This window comes from Siphateles boraxobius, unplaced genomic scaffold (genome assembly GCF_051911475.1).
Source record: "Siphateles boraxobius isolate OS27281-9 unplaced genomic scaffold, OSU_SipBor_1 130, whole genome shotgun sequence".
In the NCBI taxonomy this organism is placed as follows: Eukaryota; Metazoa; Chordata; class Actinopteri; order Cypriniformes; family Leuciscidae; genus Siphateles; species Siphateles boraxobius.
In genome coordinates this window covers 3,530,030-3,550,189 of record NW_027508734.1, presented here as the reverse complement: position 1 = coordinate 3,550,189, position 20,160 = coordinate 3,530,030, and the positions used below count along the sequence as shown (strand labels likewise).

The window sequence follows — 20,160 nt, the reverse complement described above, 5'->3', positions numbered from 1 at the left end:
CCTCCACTGTTTGTTGTTCTGTGGATTACCATTCCTGTGTATTCAATCCCTCCGATTCACAAGTCATTTGTCTTGCGTTGAGGTTGATATTGTAAGCTAGCCTGTTACTCTGTTCATTAAATCTCCTTTTGCTTTATTTTCTTGTCATCGTCTGGGTTATATACACAAAGCAAGTGACAGAGATAATCTAGTCAATAGAATGATGAAAAAAAGTCTCTGGAGCATACAATTCCAGTTACATTTTTATTAAAAAAGCAGCTGTGAAAAAAATATATATTAAAATTATTTAATTGTTGTAACACTTTATAATAAGTTGCCTATATATTAACATAGTACTTACAAATCATCAACAAACTATTAGTTTATTGATAGCTAATATATTGTTGTCTACATTGTTATATACAAATAGTGATTTCCTCATTCAATGTCATTGTACACACAATTATTATTTGTGGCAAGCAGGGAATGGCTGTTTTAAAGAAACATTTTAAGTACACATCAAAACATTTTAAGTACAGACAGGACTAGTTGACCCAGAATTTAAAAAACACACAAGAACAAGATGATGGTGATTGTAACTGAGAAGTTCCAAACTTATAAAAGTAGTCCATATGATTCGTGTGCATTATCCCGAGTCTTCTGAATACATTCGATTGCTTTATGTGGAGAACAGACCCTAATTTAAGGCCAATTTACTCCAATCGTGTCCTCCGTCATGTGAATCTGGCGCACTCGTTGGTTTGTTTACATGAGCGCGCACAATAACCGCAATTTAGAAGAAACTACAGCACACGATGTTTGTCGCGCCTGTCGTCAGTGCGGTATATTTGAGTGTTGAAAGTGAAGAAGATTTGAAAACTTGGTAAGTCTCACTTACCCTCATTACAATACGTCTGTAGACGGTGACACACACTTTGACAACCATTTAGATCTTACTTTAGCTTTGCTAGTGTGGGATATTACATTTTTGACAGGTTTGAACGAAGCTGTGAGGAATAGAAATAGAGTGTGTTCATTAACGACATGCTAATTGTTCAGATGACCACTTTTTTTTCCTCAAAAACATGTTTAGCAGAAAAAAGCTCCATAAATATTAAAAAAGTTCTGAAAATACGTGTGATCATAATCGAGGACCTTTATACAGTGCATGCCATTGTAAATACTGTCTACTGTATCTCTCATGGCCATTGGAAGTTATCGGGCATTGAGGCAACAGTTCTGCCTATATACTTTTTCGTACACAGCCTGGTGTGTTTATCAGAATATGAATCCATCTAAAACGAATAAGCTCAATTTATTTCAGCAGTGTGAAATAAGATTCAGGATTCGTAAAGGGTTGACCAAGCAAGAAAAATGTGTTTTAAAAAAGATCAGTAATGTCTCAAAATATGTTCATGTTTGTCTAGACACCAAAGTCTGTCTTCAAAAGTCAGTCATCTCAAAATGTCTCAAATGATATGAGCTGCACACCACATTTTTTATTTAAATGTGGATTTTAAACTCACACCAGATTTAAAAAATTACAAATATTTAAAATCATAAGGAGCATCAGAATTATTAAACATTTCAAATCATCAAAATAATCATTAACAAAAAGTGTGGCCGATTGAGATCACATGGAAGAAACTGAGCCATGCCGGAAGAGGCTGGAAGAGGCTGCTGGTCAATATGTAATGTATGTACAAAGCACAATCTGATAATATTGGAGCCTCATAAATCATTTACGTTTACAATTCAAGAATCATAATTTGAGGTTAAACAAACACACTTGCTAATTATTAATAAACTTGAGTGTGTGTTTTAGGTTAGTAGCCCCAAAAGTCACACTTCAAAATGTGTGCATGTCATTTTATTAAATGCAAAACATCAAGCTCACTTTTCTTCATCATTTTTTAAAGTCTTTTCAGTGCCTTTGAATCAACTGGTGTTTTACATTTGCATTTATGCATTTGGTAGCCACTTTTATCCTTAGAAAAGAATATACTCATCTGCAATATATTCTGTTAAATATGTTGTGATCGAGACTGTACAGCATTAATGTATTTTAAAACAGTTTTGTTTTTGTAATTGGTGTAATGAGACAATCAATGAAAATTTAGATGTTCGCCATTGTACGTTATTGTATTTTTCACATTGAAAAGCACATCGAGAACATATTTATAATTTTACGTATTTGTAACAACAACCTAATAATTTACCATTCATATACAGTCAAAATGTAACATTTCCATAACATTATTATTGTGTCTTCATTATTATGGCATGAAACTCTTATATTCTACTTTGAAATGAAAGTCCTGAGATAAATGACTTCCCTCCACCAGCATAAATCCAATGCATTTCTATTATATTCTTTGCAGTCGACTCTGTCTGACCTGACATCCTTGAAGATTATACAGACATATGAACATGTGATATACATATACATTGTAATAGAATCATTGTACAAGAGGATTAAGCAGCTCATTTTAGTTCAACAGGTCTGATTCACGGCAAGCTTAAAATCCCCACATGACTGAAACTGACAGCAGCTTCACCTGCAGGAATAATTGTGTTTAATGATGAACTCAGGTTAATGTGAGTGTTTCACTGGCAGTAGAAGGTCATGACGTTCTCTTGGTTTCCTCGTATGAGCAGGGCGGGACAGTGGATGCCGTAGCTCAGCGCTTCCACCCAGGCCATATAGAGAGAACTGGGACAGTTGACATCAGGGACTGGAAGAGAACTGAAACACACACACACATTATGTGTAGAGCTGTTATCAGGCATAAATTGACTGGCAACGCTGGTCATATTAGTTAAGCTAATTAAGAAGCCTCAACTGGTTTTGCTTTTGTTCTCAAAGGCCCCAAATTATGCAAAAGTATGACCAATTGCTTGTGATGTCACTCATTTGTGAATCCCTTTGGATTGATACATGAAAATGACGTATCATATGGGATGGGTAAACTGCTCTAACTAGCAATACTCACATTACAACCAAAGCCGCGGGGATGGAGTTCTTCTTGATGATCTCATTTAGTCTCACCGACCTCTCCACCTGAAAATAAAAGACAGACAAATGGAGGGTCTGATGGATGGTACTCGTGTTCAAAACGACAAACACCAGCAAGCACACACACCTTGGGTTTTATGGCCTCCAGGTCTTTGTCCGAAACTTTCCATGGACTAAGTCTCTTGAGCTCCTGTATGTCTCCTCCAGCCTGTTCTTCACTCAGCATGAAGGGGGCGATGTTTTCCTCATACCGCTGCCAACTACAGGAACAGAGAGCAAGAAGAATTTTTACATACTGTACGTTATTTCAGCTCCTCTATTCCCGGTATGTCTGAAACACGCTGATTTCTTCAAAGCCCCTCCTTCTGAAAAGCTCAAAAGGCTCTGATTGGTCAACTGACCCATTACGTAGTGATTGGACAAACACCTCAAGCATGCATCGGAAATGTAACAGGCTTTGCCATTATCACGAGCTTAAGCTTCCAAGGCTTCTATAGCATTTGTAAATGCAGAGTTAAAATTAATGTTGTTGATTTTACCTTACCAGTTCAAGCTCCAGTCGGATTCTGAAAATGAAGATGACCAAGCCAATCGATTGGTACCCACTTTGCAAGTTTAAACCCTCCAGTCCTGCTCGCCCTGCTCCAAGCGGGGACTCAAACTGACGTGGGATTCGGGCGCGCTAACAAGGATGTTAAACACCACAGCGTCAGTCGCTAGTGCACCTCTTGAGATCAGGGGAGTGAGGATTACTCTCACAGCTCTTACTGGCCTCCGTTACACTCACCCCCTAAACCTCACTCCCATCTGGGTCACGGCACCATTATAACCCCTGTGGTCCTACTCACCCCGCTCCAAGTGGGACATGAACCTGCGTCTCCGGCATTGGAAGCGGGTGTGCTAACAACAAGGACGCTTAAGACTGCAGTGTCAGTTGCTATTTCACTTCTTGAGATCAGGGAAGTGAGGATTACTGTCACAGCTCTTACTGGCCTCCGTTACACTCACCCCCTAAACCTCACTCCCATCTGGGTCACGGCACCATTATAACCCCTGTGGTCCTACTCACCCCGCTCCAAGTGGGACTCGAACCTGCGTCTCCGGCATTGGAAGCGGGTGTGCTAAAAACAAGGACGCTTAAGACTGCAGTGTCAGTTGCTATTTCACTTCTTGAGATCAGGGAAGTGAGGATTACTGTCACAGCTCTTACTGGCCTCCGTTACACTCACCCCCTAAACCTCGCTCCCATCTGGGTCACGGCACCATTATAACCCCTGTGGTCCTACTCACCCAACTCCAAGTGGGACTCGAACCAGCGTCTCCGGCATTGGAAGCGGGTGTGCTAACAACAAGGACGCTTAAGACTGCAGTGTCAGTTGCTATTTCATTTCTTGAGATCAGGGAAGTGAGGATTACCCTCACAGCTCTTACTGGCCTCCGTTACACAAGCACGACTTGAGCAGAACGTTTCACAGTGGTAAGTAGTCTAAAGTTTATAGCCGGCATTTTACTATCCCTGGTGTCCTCTGTAAAATGCACTGCGCACAAGAAAACGTTTGAGTTGTACAGCTCAGGAAGAGCTTTATAAACAAATCTGAAACTCTTATTGACCTCTGAAAGCAAAAGCGGTTTTGCTTTCGCATCCAACACAGCGTATCCGCGACATGACGACAACACTTCAATTCACAGAAACCGCACCTTTTTGCGGGCATCATGCTAATATTTCACATTGTGACATGGACTTTTGAGGAAGTGATATCTGGACTTCAATCGAGGGCCTTTTAGGCAGGTCTGGAAAAGTGTTCTCTGTTAGATAGAATAAAACGCTTTGTGGGAGACTATGAGCTTTGTAGATTACTTTGTAGATTATTTACAAACACAAACAGATACATTACACACTAAAGGTAAAGGGAAACATTAAAAAGAATAATTTGAACCCTTTAATAAATACTATAATAGTATTTACCAAACAGTGTTCAGAAGTGGTAAGTAGGATGTCTCCGATAGCACATGAAGGCAGCATTACTACAAACCTGCAACTTTTTGTCAATGTTTATTTGTGAACATTTCTCACTTTTTAGGCAGAGGAGCTTTATCCACGTCTGTTATCACGACAATCTCCTCGAACTCCAGCCGGAATGTCTTCAACAGCATTTTCATGCTGTAATGAGAACACCGGTTAAAGAACCACTTTTTCTGCATATCAAAACTAGTAACAGTCGATGATGATATAACGATCCACTCACTCTTTACGGTCTTCCTTCATGGTCTCCTGGTCTCCTAAGATAAACACTCTGATTTTGCACTTTTTCCAGCGGTTTCTTCTGGTCAACAAATACGGCACTAAAACAGTCAGACCTGAAAGAGAGCAACAGCATTCATATTAAGAAAATGGGAGTGCAAACGGTTTGTGCTGGAGGTTTATCAGACCCCCTTGAGATTTACCAAAAGACCAAAACCATGTCGGTCTACCAACCCAGACTAAACCAGTTTGGAACTTCATGCCATGACTTTTTTTCCCACAGTGAGTTTAAGTATCATTCAAGCAGTTGTATCTCACCTCCATCATCAGAGATCCAGTAGATGTCAATAGTCTTCCTGCCCTGTTTCGTCTGAAACACCGACCTGACTTGATCGTTCGAGCCATCGTCAGAAATATCTAGATGGGGAGTCAAAAAAGGAGTTATGTTTTTAAGGTCACTTTTCCTTAAAAACATAACAGTGAGCTGAGAGAAGGATACAGTAAACCTTATTGTGACCTTTGGTATAATACATGCAGTCAAATTGTATTTGAACGGTTATTTTCTTGCTTCCATTGGCATCAGTGTGAATTTTTAAAAACTATAAATATTTTTCTACTACATCTGTGTATTTAATTGTCTGAAACATAAATTAATTCATTAGAGTGTGACTGTTCTGATTGGTCGACTGGATGTCAATGTCCACTGTTCTGATTGGCTGACTGGGTGATGACATCAGGATTCCATTGCTTGCACTGTAGATGGTTAATTTTAACGTTCTAGTTTGTCACAACACTTCACTAGCAGTGCCAATGGGGTAAAAGTGCACCAAAAAAGACTTCAAGTGTGTTTTTCACCTGAATTCCGGTCTGTTTCATCTTTTTCGGATTGCGGGACTTCGTCTGCATCGAATGCCAGATTATCAATTGCAGATGATCTGCCTGCTGCTCAAAATAGACCCACGTCAAACTTTGTTTTATGATTCAAACTGCAGCACCAATGCATTTTTAAGTCATTATACTGTATAAAACACACAGTACACACCTGAACTCTGCAAAGCATCCATAACGTCCAATCCATCCATCATTCTTAGAATTGCAAGGCCGTAGCTGGAGTCAAATGCGTCGCTAAACAAAAAACATGAAACAACGTCAATATACAACGAACTGCATGACAAATAAACTGATATTCATGAACAAAAGCAGCGTCTGAAGTCACCTGATGGTGTTGACGTAGTCCTCTAAACTCTCAGGTTTACATTCCTTCCAGTTCATCTTGAATCCCATAACGAGGGTGTTCGGCTTCAGTTTACCAAGACCTGAAGCCTAGAAAGATGATTGAGTCTTTCAGAAGGATGTAATGAGGAGAAGAAAAAGGTGTTAGAACACATTAGCGACGGTCTTACCTGCATGAGATTGTTCGCGCCCTCTCTCAGACTGTCGGAATTGAAGGACGTGTAGAAAGAACGAACCTTCCTCTGATTCAGCCAGTCCACCAGCATATCAGTGCTGTGCTGCGGAAAACTGGACTTCTCGTCCTCCTGAAAGCATGAGAGCGCAATAAACCCACGACACCTTCACGCACTGAATAAGCCATTTGGTGAAATCAAGGTGATCTGATTGTGTCAACCAGGTTTTTTGTTAATCATCTTTCCTGAATAAAAATGTTATATAGAGATGCACCAATTTTGTTATCGGCGGGCTATACTGCGCTCATGTACTCATACTCATACTCATTAAAATGCTACGATACCAACAACCAATACTATACAATGCTTGTGACAAAGAAATAGACAAAAGAGCAAACAGAGAGCAGAAGGGGAGGAGGAGCATATTACTAAGTTAACCGACGGTAAAGAGAGAGAGAGAGAGAGAGAGAGAGCACTTCTGGTGAATGCTCTTGATTGCTGATTGCTCACTCAGCACACATGCGTCATTTGAATTATAACTAAATTGTATGTGCAAATTAAAAACATGAACTTTCACATGATTTATGTATAAAGAGTGGTTCCGTACATTACAACAGGAATCTGGTACAGTAATCACATATTTTCAAGAACTTTTCTATGCGCATCATCCAAAGCACGCAGCCAGAAAGCTGCCTCTCTGACAATGCGCGAATAGCGAATAGAATGTCTTCTTGAGCTTGAACGGACTAATTCAAACAAAATTATGTCAAAATGCCTGTAAAGGCAAGTATCCTTGTGAAACAGTCATTTATGTCTTAAGTGAAACGTGAACATGTAAAGAAAACGTGTGTGTAACAGTGTGTTTGATACACGCAGCCCTTAAAGTGACAGCAGCCTAATAAACATACTGCTGTCTTTGTCCTCAATGTTTCATCTGACAACAAAAGACAAAGAGAAAATCACTCACTGCTCTTGACTGGTCGAGCCCGGCTGGAGCAGCCTTAAATATTCACTGTGCTATTAAATTAAAGATACATTGATGGACGGTGCATCGCTATCGCTAATGTGCATCATAATGTTATATACCATCGCTATAAACATTAATAATCTCACTGATCCCAAACCTTACAATGGCAGTGCATATATTTAAGTTGTCAAAATAAAATACTGCTCAGGTTTGTATTCTGTTCAAACTTTCATAACGTGATGCATTTCTGAGTGACTTTGGACAGAATTTTGATGGGCATGCATATATGAATCGAACCGGGATCTTTTATTAATTAAATTAAATAGCTTTAACCCAGTTGCATGCTCTTCATATCATAGAGTTATCGGTGTAAGATTGTGCATCAAAAATGGCCCAGCTCTGGGTTCTTCTTACCATGATGATGTTCCCACAGATCATCAGGCTGATGCTTTTGGTGAAAGTGCCCACAAAGTCCACCAGAGCGGGACGGGCGTTCGGAGGGCCGGTCAGAACGAGACACTGAGGCCTAAGAGAGAGCTTATCATGATCGGCTGGTGTATTGTGATCAGATCAGATTGGTAATATATACTTTTACAGTCTCACCTGTAGTTTTTGACATGATCACTCACACCAGTCAGAGACATCGAGAAGGACAAAGCCATGTTGTAGATACCGGCCTGATAAGATGAGCCCCAGTTGATCTCTGGACACACGATAAGACAACAGTCAATGTGTTAAAATAACTGAACATAAAATATGTTTTTATGATCATAAGTGGAAAATGTAAGTCATAATCTGCAACATATTGCGTCATTGAAAGCAAACCAGACAAACAATAAGGTTACTCACGAGGCTTTGTATAGGAAACATAACCTATGAGGAAGAGAATGACAATGGACGTGACAAGAGCGGCCCACCATGTGAACAGAAACATGAGGACAAAAGACAAGCAAGCACCAAACAGAGACGTCCACGGACTGAAGCCACGGTACTGCGGCCGCCAGCCTGCGAGAGACAGACGACAAACATGAATATTAGACACACAGAAGAGCTGTTCTCAAAAAGGGCTTCCGATTGACTTAAAATATAGAAATCAAGATATTTCTTATTTTAGGGTTAGGGTTATTTCACCCCCCAACAACTGTTGGTTTTCTTTTTATATGAAGACACAGAATTCACCATTTTAAATCTTATTTTTAATCTCCGACAGAGCAACAACTAACTTTTAGCTTTTCATTTACATCTAGTGATTAATAATCAAATTATGATGAATAAAGTTAAAAAGTCTGAACTTGACCAGAGCATATTTTTTAGAATGCCTGTTCAATAAAAACATTTTGTTAAATAGTAAAACAAGCTGTAAAAGTCCCTTTAAGTTCAAAAGGTGATGAAAAGTTGGAAGGTCCCATTCATATTATATATATATATATATATATATATATATATATATATTGTATATATATATATACACTCACCTAAAGGATTAGGATTATTAGGAACACCATACTAATACTGTGTTTGACCCCCTTTCGCCTTCAGATCTGCCTTAATTCTACGTGGCATTGATTCAACAAGGTGCTGAAAGCATTCTTTAGAAATGTTGGCCCATATTGATAGGATAGCATCTTGCAGTTGATGGAGATATGTGGGATGCACATCCAGGGCACGAAGCTCCCGTTCCACCACATCCCAAAGATGCTCTATTGGGTTGAGATCTGGTGACTGTGGGGGCCATTTTAGTACAGTGAACTCATTGTCATGTTCAAGAAACCAATTTGAAATGATTCGGGCTTTGTGACATGGTGCATTATCCTGCTGGAAGTAGCCATCAGAGGATGGGTATATGGTGGCCATAAAGGGATGGACATGGTCAGAAACAATGCTCAGGTAGGCAGTGGCATTTAAACGATGCCCAATTGGCACTAAGGGGCCTAAAGTGTGCCAAAAACAACCCCCACACCATTACACCACCAGCACCAGCCTGCACAGTGGTAACAAGGCATGATGGATCCATGTTCTCATTCTGTTTACGCCAAATTCTGACTCTACCATCTGAATGTCTCAACAGAGATCGAGACTCATCAGACCAGGCAACACTTTTCCAGTCTTCAACTGTCCAATTTTGGTGAGCTCTTGCAATATTGTAGCCGCTTTTTCCTATTTGTAGTAGAGATGAGTGGTACCCGATGGGGTCTTATGCTCTTGTAACCCATCCGCCTCAAGGTTGTGCGTGTTGTGGCTTCACAAATGCATTCCTGCATACCTCGGTTGTAACGAGTGGTTATTTCAGTCAAAGTTGCTCTTCTATCAGCTTGAATCAGTCGGCCCATTCTCCTCTGACCTCTAGCATCAACAAGGCATTTTCGCCCACAGGACTGCCGCATACTGGATGTTTTTCCCTTTTCACACCATTCTTTGTAAACCCTAGAAATGGTTGTGCGTGAAAATCACAGTAACTGAGCAGATTGTGAAATACTCAGACCGGCCCGTCTGGCACCAACAACCATGCAACGCTCAAAATTGCTTAAATCACCTTTCTTTCCCATTCTGACATTCAGTTTGGAGTTTAGGAGATTGTCTTGACCAGGACCACATCCCTAAATGCATTGAAGCAACTGTCATGTGATTGGTTGATTAGATAATTGCATTAATGAGAAATTGAACAGGTGTTCCTAATAATCCTTTAGGTGAGTGTATATTGTATATATATATATATATATATATATATATATATATATATATATATATATATATATATACTGTATATATATATTCACAGTACATTATTGCTTATCTGTTCACATTGCAAAACGGATGATGTTGATTAAGATGATGATGAAGTTCTCACCAGGTGATTTGGTGATCGTTGCATGGAAACAGCTGAAGTTAATGAGAGCGTAAGAACAGAGGAAGAAGTTGGAGATCAGAGGAGCGATTGTGTTCAGATTACCTGAAAATATAAACATAACACCAAATGTTAAAGCGTCCGCAGAGAGAAACACCTCAGTAACTGATCTGGAGGCGATCCAGGACTCACCGATGAGGATGAAAGCCATAGCGATGAGAAACGCGAGACAGTATGCACGTAGAGGTTCGTTGTTTTTCCCATAACCTTTTGCGAAGAAGCCGATGTAGGGGTAGATGTTATCCTTACACAAACACTGTATGAACACACATACAAAAATGTCATTTGCAGGATACCACAACTTTAAATCAAAACAGTTAAATCATCTACCTGGAAAATTTTGGGTGCAGACACCAAGAAACCCAGCGCTGATGACAAGGTGGCGGCAAAGACACCAATGGTGATCAAAATGCCAGATCCTGAAACAGTGGTAAGAACCTGAAGGAAAAAAAAAAAACATTAAGAGCTATTAGTAAGTCTATCCATCCATCCAACAACAAAATAATGAAAACTATAACCATATGGGCCGATGTACTCACACGGAAGTTGTTTGCCAGTCCAGACCTACATGTGTAGTTCTGTTCACACCGGTCAAAGTTCCAGCCATATTTACAGCCCAGACCGCTGCATTGGATCGAATTATTAGATACCGCTAAATTATCGCTCTCATTGCCAGAAGCGTCTCTTACAACAGTTGCAGCTGAGCAGGAAGAGAGGAAGTGCTTCAGTGAGGAGAACAGATCACCAATAAGACGCACATTTCAATTAATTTCATAAGAGTTTATGATACACAAAGCAAAGGTGTGACGGAAAAAGGTCTGATCTCACCACATGTGATTGAGATCAATAAATAGCTCAAGGTGGTCCACAATATGGCCAGCAGTGTTCCTTTAGGTATCCCACCCGTAGGATCCTGGAAAACCACAGACACAAGTAATTTCTGTAGTGTTTTAGGGCACGGTGACTTTCCTACTTTACACGCTCTGTCTGAAAAATGTCAATATTACCTTGAGATCTCCACAAATGTTGACGCCAGAAAGAATTCCAGTAGCAGCTGGGAAAAAAATGGCGAACATCCTAAAGAAATTTCCATCAGCACCTCGGAAGGAAGGCAGTAGGTTGGACATGAAAATATCATCTGGAAGAAGAAAACTGTGTTTAGGTCTGGTTGTTCCAACACAAAACAACATCAAGTTGAATGTTCATAATTTGACGAAGTTATTTCACGTTTTAGGTGCCGTGACCCTTATGCAGACGTGTCTGGGTTTGCGTCCCGCTTAGAGCTGGCGGTGAGAACTGGAGGGGCTACAGTGGTGCCGTGACCCTTATGCGGACGTGTCTGGGTTTGCGTCCCGCTTAGAGCTGGCGGTGAGAACTGGAGGGGCTACAGTGGTGCCGTAACCCTTATGCGGACGTGTCTGGGTTTGCGTCCCGCTTAGAGCTGGCTGTGAGAACTGGAGGGGCTACAGTGGTGGCGTGACCCTTATGCAGGCGTGTCTGGGTTTGCGTCCCGCTTAGAGCTGGCGGTGAGAACAGGAGGGGCTACAGCGGTGCCGTGACCCTTATGCGGACGTGTCTGGGTTTGCGTCCCGCTTAGAGCTGGCGGTGAGAACTGGAGGGGCTACAGTGGTGCCGTGACCCTTATGCAGACGTGTCTGGGTTTGCATCCCGCTTAGAGCTGGCGGTGAGAACTGGAGGTGCAACAGTGGTGCCGTGACCCTTGTGCGGACTTGTCTGGGTTTGCGTCCCGCTTAGAGCTGGCGGTGAGAACAGGAGGGGCTACAGTGGTGGCGTGATCCTCATGCGGACTTGTCTGGTTTTGCGTCCCGCTTAGAGCTGGCGGTGAGAACTGGAGGGGCTACAGTGGTGCCATGACCCTTATGCGGACGTGTCTGGGTTTGCGTCCCGCTTAGAGCTGGCGGTGAGAACTGGAAGTGTAACAGTGGTGCCGTGACCCTTATGCGGACTTGTCTGGGTTTGCGTCGCGCTTAGAGCTGGCGGTGAGAACTGGAGGGGGCTACAGTGGTGGCGTGACCCTTATGCAGATGTGTCTGGGTTTGCGTCCCGCTTAGAGCTGGCGGTGAGAACTGGAGGGGCTACAGTGGTGCTGTGACCCTTATGCGGACGTGTCTGCGTCCTGCTTAGAGCTGGCGGTGAGAACTGGAGGGGCTACAGTGGTGCCGTGTCCCGGATGGGAGTTAGGTTTAAGGGGTGTGTGTAACAAATGTAGGCTAGTGTGAGCTGTGCATGTAAACCTCACTCCCCTAATCTCAGGGGAGTTCCTAATATGCGGGCAGTGCGAACCGAATGGGCTACACATGCATGAATCATATGTTGTGTTAACGTTGCGGTTCGGAGCTTGGTATTGTAATACAAAAATTGGGTTTCATTGATCTGCAGTAGATATTACAAAGTAATGTGAGTCACATGTTTCTATGTGACTGGGACGGGAGATATATGTATGTTTGTACATCTTAAATACGAGCCCGTCCTCATCCCAAGGCGTCATATACGACGCTTTTGCCAAAGCGTACATATCCTACGCACATGGCACCCTTTAGCGTAAATATGAGACGCAGATATATATGGGGCAGAAGGCGCCGCCTAGTGGTCTAACCCTAACCCTACCCCAGACCTAAACCTACCCATACTCTGTGCGTGTTATATTTACGCTAAAGGGTGCCATGTACGTAGGATATGAACGCTTTGGCAAAAGCGTCGTAAATGACGCATTGGGATGAGAACGCGTTGTAAATACAGGAGCGAGACACTTCGGGAACAGCTGGGTAGGGACCTCTGCCTTCTGAAGTTTACGGTCATCTAGTCCGTAGGGGTATTAAGGGTCAGCTAGTAATAAATCGAGGCTAGCAGCCATAGGTCCTTTATCTAAGGAATGTGGCAGAAAGGAGCCCTGCTTCTAAGAAGACCTTGAAATCAGTATAAAAGGCTGCCCAGCTCTTGAGTGTCTCACTCACTCTACAGCGTAGCTTATGTGTGGTGACTGGGTCTTCTTGCAAGAAAAAATACCTTTTAAAAGACAATTTGATTCAGAGTGTCTATTACGCAGTCATGATGGTTTGATAGAAATTTTTGCCACAACAGTAAACAAGAGTTTGTCATCTACTGTGTATTTGTTTTGTTGCAACAGGTCGAAATAACGAATCCCAAACTTAGAAACAACTAGATGCACTTGAAGACCACATTAGATCTGGATCTGGATCTGGATCAAAAGCGTTTAATCTTGTTTACTCACATTTGTAGCCGAAAAATCCTGCTGCATTCTTAACACTGTCGGGTGGGAGAACCGTCCCAACAAAGTAGCTAATTAAGGAGAGCATGATCGCGATGAAGAACAGGATCTGAGCCTTTAGTGGAGTGAAAAGCAAGAAGAACATTAGTGTTACAAGAGGCAGTTTTGGGAAATGATCGAAAACAGGAGCAGAGGACAGTATACCTTGGCCTCCCAACTCATGCCAGCGAATGTGATGCAGAGCAGGATGACCACAGTAATTGTCCCAATGATCCTCACGTCATCGACATCACTCACCATCTGAGCGCTAAAGTCCTGAGAATGAAGAAAACGATTGTGGATGTGATTTAAACAGCGGTTAAAAATAAATAAATGTCTTTAAAAAATAAATAAAATTCATGTTATTAATTAGTCTATTTATTAATTAGTAGCCTGAGCCACAATGAAAACAACCAACAAAGGTCTCATGACGTCACTGAAGGTCACATACGCACATCAGAGAAGGTCATACGAGTGAGTCTACGAGTTGATTTTTATGTGCTGTCGCTGTGCAGCCTCCACTTGTGTTTGGAGATCACGCTTTAATTCCAGGCATACATATTACCTGTGTTTATGTGTTTGTTTAATTAATAATCTTGTGACCACACCAGTGTTACCGATACCACACTGCATATAAGAAAAGATATTTGCCAATGATGGACTTGTAGCGGTTATTTTGATCTTAAACGTTAGATCTTTCCTTTTCTTGGGACAAAAATAATATTTAATTTTGATTCGATATTATTCTTAATGAAAAACAAATAGTAGGCTATAATAACAAACTTGCTTGTTACACATAGAACTTTTATTAACAAATTGAATAAGACTGATGATATGGGAACCAGGATGTAACATATAAATGAAAGGTATTTGGATTTTCCCTTATTTTAAAAACGAATGCTTATAATGGTTAATCGGTAATAAAATAGTAGGCTACACTGGAAAAATTGCTTATATTAAACACATCGAACTGTAATTAACAAAATTAATACGACGGATAATACTCGCTTTGTAACACAAATAAATAAAATATCTTTGTACTTTCTCCTTTTGCTTCTGCCATTGTCCTGTCAGTCATCGTGGGCCATTTGAAAACGCTTAATGTACCTTAATGTACTTAGATGTAGATTGCCATAAACATCGCAACCTTGCACCCTGAAAACAAATTTGCTTTATTTCGTCATATGGGCTCATCTGCTTTAATGTACAAAGCATGCTTATTGTGGTGTTTGCTGAGTTTGGTCTTTTAATATCACTAATTAATGCCACATTAAGTGTTTTCTTTATGACGATTTTCGGAGAATGCTTAACATGTAAGTTCATATTCTTGACTCATCTTCTTTTCTGTACATAGAATGCTTTATAACTATGCATTATAGTAAAAGTTATGCATTGTGCACTGCGTATCACTCTTGTCATGTGACTCTTTGCTTTTTTCTAAAAAGCCACTCTCTGAGTTTCCCTCAAGCCCTACAATGTGTGCATGTCTCACTTTCAGAAGATCTCTGACGGTCTCTGCAAACCCCACTGTGTGGAGCGCACAGGCGAGAGCGTTGGCGAAGGCGAAGAGCAATCCGATGGGCGCTCCGAGCTCCGGACCCAGACTCCGAGAGATCATGAAGTACGTTCCGCCTGGAGATGAACAAGTCTGTTTTCACTTGCTTTGACAAGTTGTCTTCACTAGTTTAAAAAATACATCTCACTAAATGTTTAAGTCAAATAAAAACAATGCATTTCTTGGGCAATTTTGCAAATCACAGGTAAACTTGTTGTTTTAAGTAGCATATGTTTAATATATTTTACTGGAAAACGAGACAAAGATTCTGAAATCCATTTGAAATCAAATGTTCCTGTTTTTATGGTAAACAATTAATTTGACTCACCAGACTTGACCTTGCCATTGGTGGAGATTGCAGACACTGACGTCGCCGTGATTGTTGTGATAATAATAGACATGAAGATAATTACGTAGGTCAGAACTGCAAGCAAAAATGCACAAATGTGTCAAATTACTTTAGATAAGGTCTAGATCTTTTAATTCTTTGAGGGAGGGAACATTAAACTGTTAAAAGGCATTTGAGAAGTGATGTGATCAACTCACTGAGTCCGGCTTGAGACGTGATCCACGGCAGCCGCAGGTACATGATGACACCCCAGATGTTCAACATACAGCGAATCTGAAACAGAATCACAGCAAACTCATCAGGGGTGTGTGGATGCAAGAATATTTCAACATTATTTAAACTCATGTAGGTGAGACAATTACAGATCTGAAAAATGATTCAAAGGGTATTTCTTATGAAAGAATAAGTTTCAAGTACATATTTGAATACTTTTTTAATGATTTAATTTGATTAAAAAATATTTAACATTATATGTAATAAATTTCAATGATATGCACTTTTATTTGGGAGTATACCTATATACATAACACCAAGCAATCATATTTATAATAACATTATAATTATAACAAATGTATGCATCGAGAAAAAAAGCCGCAATAGTCCAGCAAAACATGCCGGCACATAGAAGTCGAATCCCTGTTCGCGCGCTGCTTATGTCAGTCACGCGATTGGTCGCTGCTCTAGTCAGAAGCGCAATTGTGAGATTTGATTGGCTACGGCTGGAGTCAGCCACGTGATAGGCCGCTACTGTACTCAAGCAAATGCGTGCAGAACGAACGTTGACAAATGTGTTCACGCCACAAACCCGACAAAAAAAATCTTTGTTTCTCCAAGAATCAAGTAGGTGACAAATTTTGCTTTCAAAAGGGCGAATTAAATGAAAAATGAGCAGTTTACATCCCTGCTAAACATAACGTCCCAGTTCTCATCGCTGTCAAGAATCAAGAAACATTCTGATGCTTTATAATAATGACAATGTGGGTGAAATGTACTGAGAGACTTGAGAATAGCCTACTGTTTGTATTCATTATATATATATATATAAGAAAAAGAAAAAGAATATATATAGGCTATATATTATTTTTCTTTTTCTTTTTTCACTTTATTATCAATTTAATTTGACTAAGCTGAATGTGACCTGAATTCTGTAGGCTAGAGGTATAAAAATAAATGGAGAAGCATTGGAAACATTGGAGAAGCTGGAGACTTAAACATTAGCTCGTCATTTAATGTCTAGGAGAAACTTCTTGAGATGTTAAAGAGATCAAATATATGATTCCTGTTTTCTCACCATGACTCCCAGAATCCATCCAAAGCGAACAAGTTTGACTTTGGGCCGTTCATCATCCTCTGGTGGTGGAGGAAGATCATCAGGATCCGGCTGTTGACAGAAACATAGAGAATTTTTCAAAGTGTTGCCATCCAAACAATATTCTTAACGTACAATATTCAATAGACTCAAATATGAGTGCTAATACGTTAAATTAAACGAGAATTTTAATTCAAATAACTATTTAATTTAAATTTACTTACTGGTTTGCGCAGAACATCCAGTGATGGTCTGGTGCTTTTTATACGTCCAGAAAATGTGTCGTTGGCGTAAAAGTCATATTTTGGCACGGGGTCAAGCGGATTGTAGAACGACATTTTTTTCTTTTCCAGCTCCTTCTCGTAATCAACCTCTACCGTATCCACGGTAACACCTTCAGGTGGGACATTGTTGTCCGGGCGCCGCAGACCCGGGATGAAGTTTCTGATGCGATCAATGAATTTGCCCATCATGGATCCTGTAGGACTTTAAACTAAGTCAACCTGCTTTAATCCTTGTGGAGATCACAGAACTGTTCCAACACATCCACGGAAATCACAGCGCCGAGCCGAGTGGAGATGAACTGACCTTTCTCTGCTGGCAGGAAATGAGTTGTGTTTTCTTTTATACCGTAATAACACACACCCATTATTAGACGTACACAAACATTTTTGAAGAACCATGACTGGGAGTTCTTTGTATTGTGTTCTCTTGCTATCTTTGAAGTCTTCTCCGGAAATATCTACGAACTGGTTTCCCAAGATTTCACATCTGTCAAATGGAGTTTGTCTAGCAACAGTTTCGTTGTGTGAACATCACATATCTTTCTCCTAAAGTGAGCATCATGAGTGAAATGATTACAAGTTATTATCATAGGTCTGAAAGGACTTGCATAACCCCATATGACTGGACGGGCCTGGGAACTCGCCTGTGATTTGTTCCATGTTTTGAAGCAAGTTTAAAGTTTGTCCAGCTGTTATCAGAGAAGCATGTGCAACATCTCAAACCTGCTCACAAAATCTGCTGGAAATTAAGAGACACAAATTAGATATTTCAACATATTAACTGCTTCTCCTAACAATTACATGAAATGGAGAGACTTGCTCAGATGTTGCTCTTTCATAGCTCATCTACTTAATCTCAAATAGTGCTCCTGAAATAAAACAGACCCAAATGAGCCACTCATTGTCATCCATTGTCAAGCAGCTCAGATCATTTGATGTGAAATGTTTGAGTTCATATTGAGATCTCTGATTTTCGATGGCAGACTTTGGGATCTTTGCAAACATGAGCACAATCTGAGACATTGTTGAGATCTCATCTGGAACTACTGAGGTTATTGGGGTCTCTTTCTTACTAGAATCATCTGACAAGTAGGAAACTTTAAATCGCTTTTTTAATATCACTGCTGAGATATTAAAGAATTTTTGTTTCCAAATAATAAAAAAAGCATTCTCAAATTGCTTCAGACGGATCAGTCTTTACAACTGATTACTCAATAACTATCTGTGTTTACTATTTTATGTTATTTTGCCCAAAACACATGCTTGAACATGTGAACTGAGCCATTGCAAAGGTTTCTTCCTCCTAAAACATTGAAGGGAATGTTTCCGCTGCTATCTTCCCTCTGTAAACCTGCTTGCATTGTGAAAAGCCTATATATAATTGGACATAATTGAATTTCAGCTTTGCATCAATGGAAAATGGGTCATTATGACAACACATAAAACTAAGTAGCAATATAATGAATGTCATGAAAATGTAATGAGAACATTTCCATAATTTTTACATTTTTATTAAGTGGAATTACTGTAAAAGAGCCTTGTTGTTATATGTGAAAGACAATCATTTGAACCGGCAGCACCAGCATATGTGTGTTGTCTGATATCTGCTACTTTTGCCTATAGTGTTCCCATTCATTTGTTCTGAGTACTAACATGAAAATGTTTTGTTGATGTGGGTTTTCTTTGGGAACGTGTTCCAGCTTCATGACAATTGTTCCAACTATCTATACTGGGGTATTTGGTAAACACACCCACATGCCCATCTAACCAATCACATCTTAGTATGCAGGTTGTGTTTACTGGAACCATCATGCTTTTCATGAGGGCAAAATATGGATGGCCAAAGGATATGTAATTTATAGCGTGGACATTAGCCAATCAGTTAGTGTTTTTGTCCATTCCTAGAATTTCGATTTCAAAGAGCACTTGAGTCAACAATCAGACCGGGCCGAAGGAACACAATAAACCTTTTCCACCGTTTATACAAGTTTCATGGAACTTCATGCCATAAAGAAGTTATAAAAGTATATTTTATGAACAGTAAAACTTCGTACCGTGGCTTTTTTTGGTCATTTATTGGACACATTCCCTATTGGGTGGGCTTTGTGTAAGTGACCTTGGGTCTCGAAATGTCATCTCTGTTAACAAGTACAAAGAATAGTACAAACTAGAAATTAGCTGTTGATGTACAATATGCATCTACAGAACATTTTCATAAATTATTCAATGAAAAAAAAAAGCTCATTTAATGGGTCTCAGATCTGTAATGCTTGTCTTCTTTTCTGTGCAAATACATTACAACTATAAGGCTGATACATGATTATTTTTCTTAATTTTATGAGATCTTTAATGTTACATGAACAAATACAATGATTTTTTTCACATGGTCACATTACATACGGTTCATTTCGGTCACGTGTTTGATTTGATGTGCTTTTCAACAGTTATTCCTGAATTTCACCCCAAACAGAAACAACACTGTGTTAAATAAGAATCATCTTACTAAAAAAGTGCACGTCAACTTTGTGTTAAATAAAGGAAAAATGTTCACGAAAGTCTGCTGGGTTTCTGGTATTATGTAGCATTGCCGTTTCTGGAAGGTCAAAATATCAACTCTGATGAAAACATGTTTCATAACCTAATGTTTGATTCTGAGCAAGTTCGAAGTATAGCAAAATTATTCTAAAGTTAGTTGTTTTTTGTTCATTATCATCACATGGAATTAATAACATTATTCCTCGATAAAAATATATTTTTTTTACTTTTATGAACTCTTAGAGATAACATGTACATTTGACTATACTTAAGAGATTTTAAAATGATTAAAACAAACATGTAAACTTACTAACATATAACTAA

General features: G+C 39.9%; 1 protein-coding gene across 1 annotated transcript; it reads right to left on the bottom strand.

Annotated features, from left to right (window-relative positions):
* Positions 1-2,094: 2,094 nt before the first annotated feature.
* On the bottom strand, positions 2,095-18,357 carry LOC143736457 (solute carrier family 12 member 3-like). The gene is made up of 26 exons (XM_077227151.1): positions 17,242-18,357; positions 17,000-17,089; positions 15,906-15,981; positions 15,688-15,783; positions 15,297-15,436; positions 13,970-14,080; positions 13,769-13,880; positions 11,523-11,653; positions 11,344-11,428; positions 11,055-11,215; positions 10,846-10,953; positions 10,648-10,771; positions 10,459-10,560; positions 8,460-8,615; positions 8,214-8,313; positions 8,025-8,136; positions 6,641-6,775; positions 6,454-6,560; positions 6,280-6,362; positions 6,093-6,179; positions 5,556-5,654; positions 5,242-5,353; positions 5,070-5,156; positions 3,123-3,255; positions 2,973-3,040; positions 2,095-2,725 (listed from the first exon to the last, which is right to left on the bottom strand). The coding sequence occupies exons 1-26, from the start codon at positions 17,488-17,490 to the stop codon at positions 2,587-2,589; spliced, it is 3,003 nt and encodes a 1,000-aa protein (XP_077083266.1). The 5' UTR covers positions 17,491-18,357; the 3' UTR covers positions 2,095-2,586.
* Positions 18,358-20,160: the final 1,803 nt, after the last annotated feature.

Bases quoted from the DNA above. Each gene is read 5' to 3' on its own strand.
- LOC143736457 (XM_077227151.1), bottom strand. From the start codon at position 17,490: ATGATGGGCAAATTCATTGATCGCATCAGAAACTTCATCCCGGGTCTG. The intron at 8,616-10,458 runs GTGAGAACTTCA...TGTCTCTCGCAG, and splicing joins AACGATCACCAAATCACCTG to GCTGGCGGCCGCAGTACCGT. The intron at 6,561-6,640 runs GTAAGACCGTCG...TCATCTTTCTAG, and splicing joins GCGCGAACAATCTCATGCAG to GCTTCAGGTCTTGGTAAACT.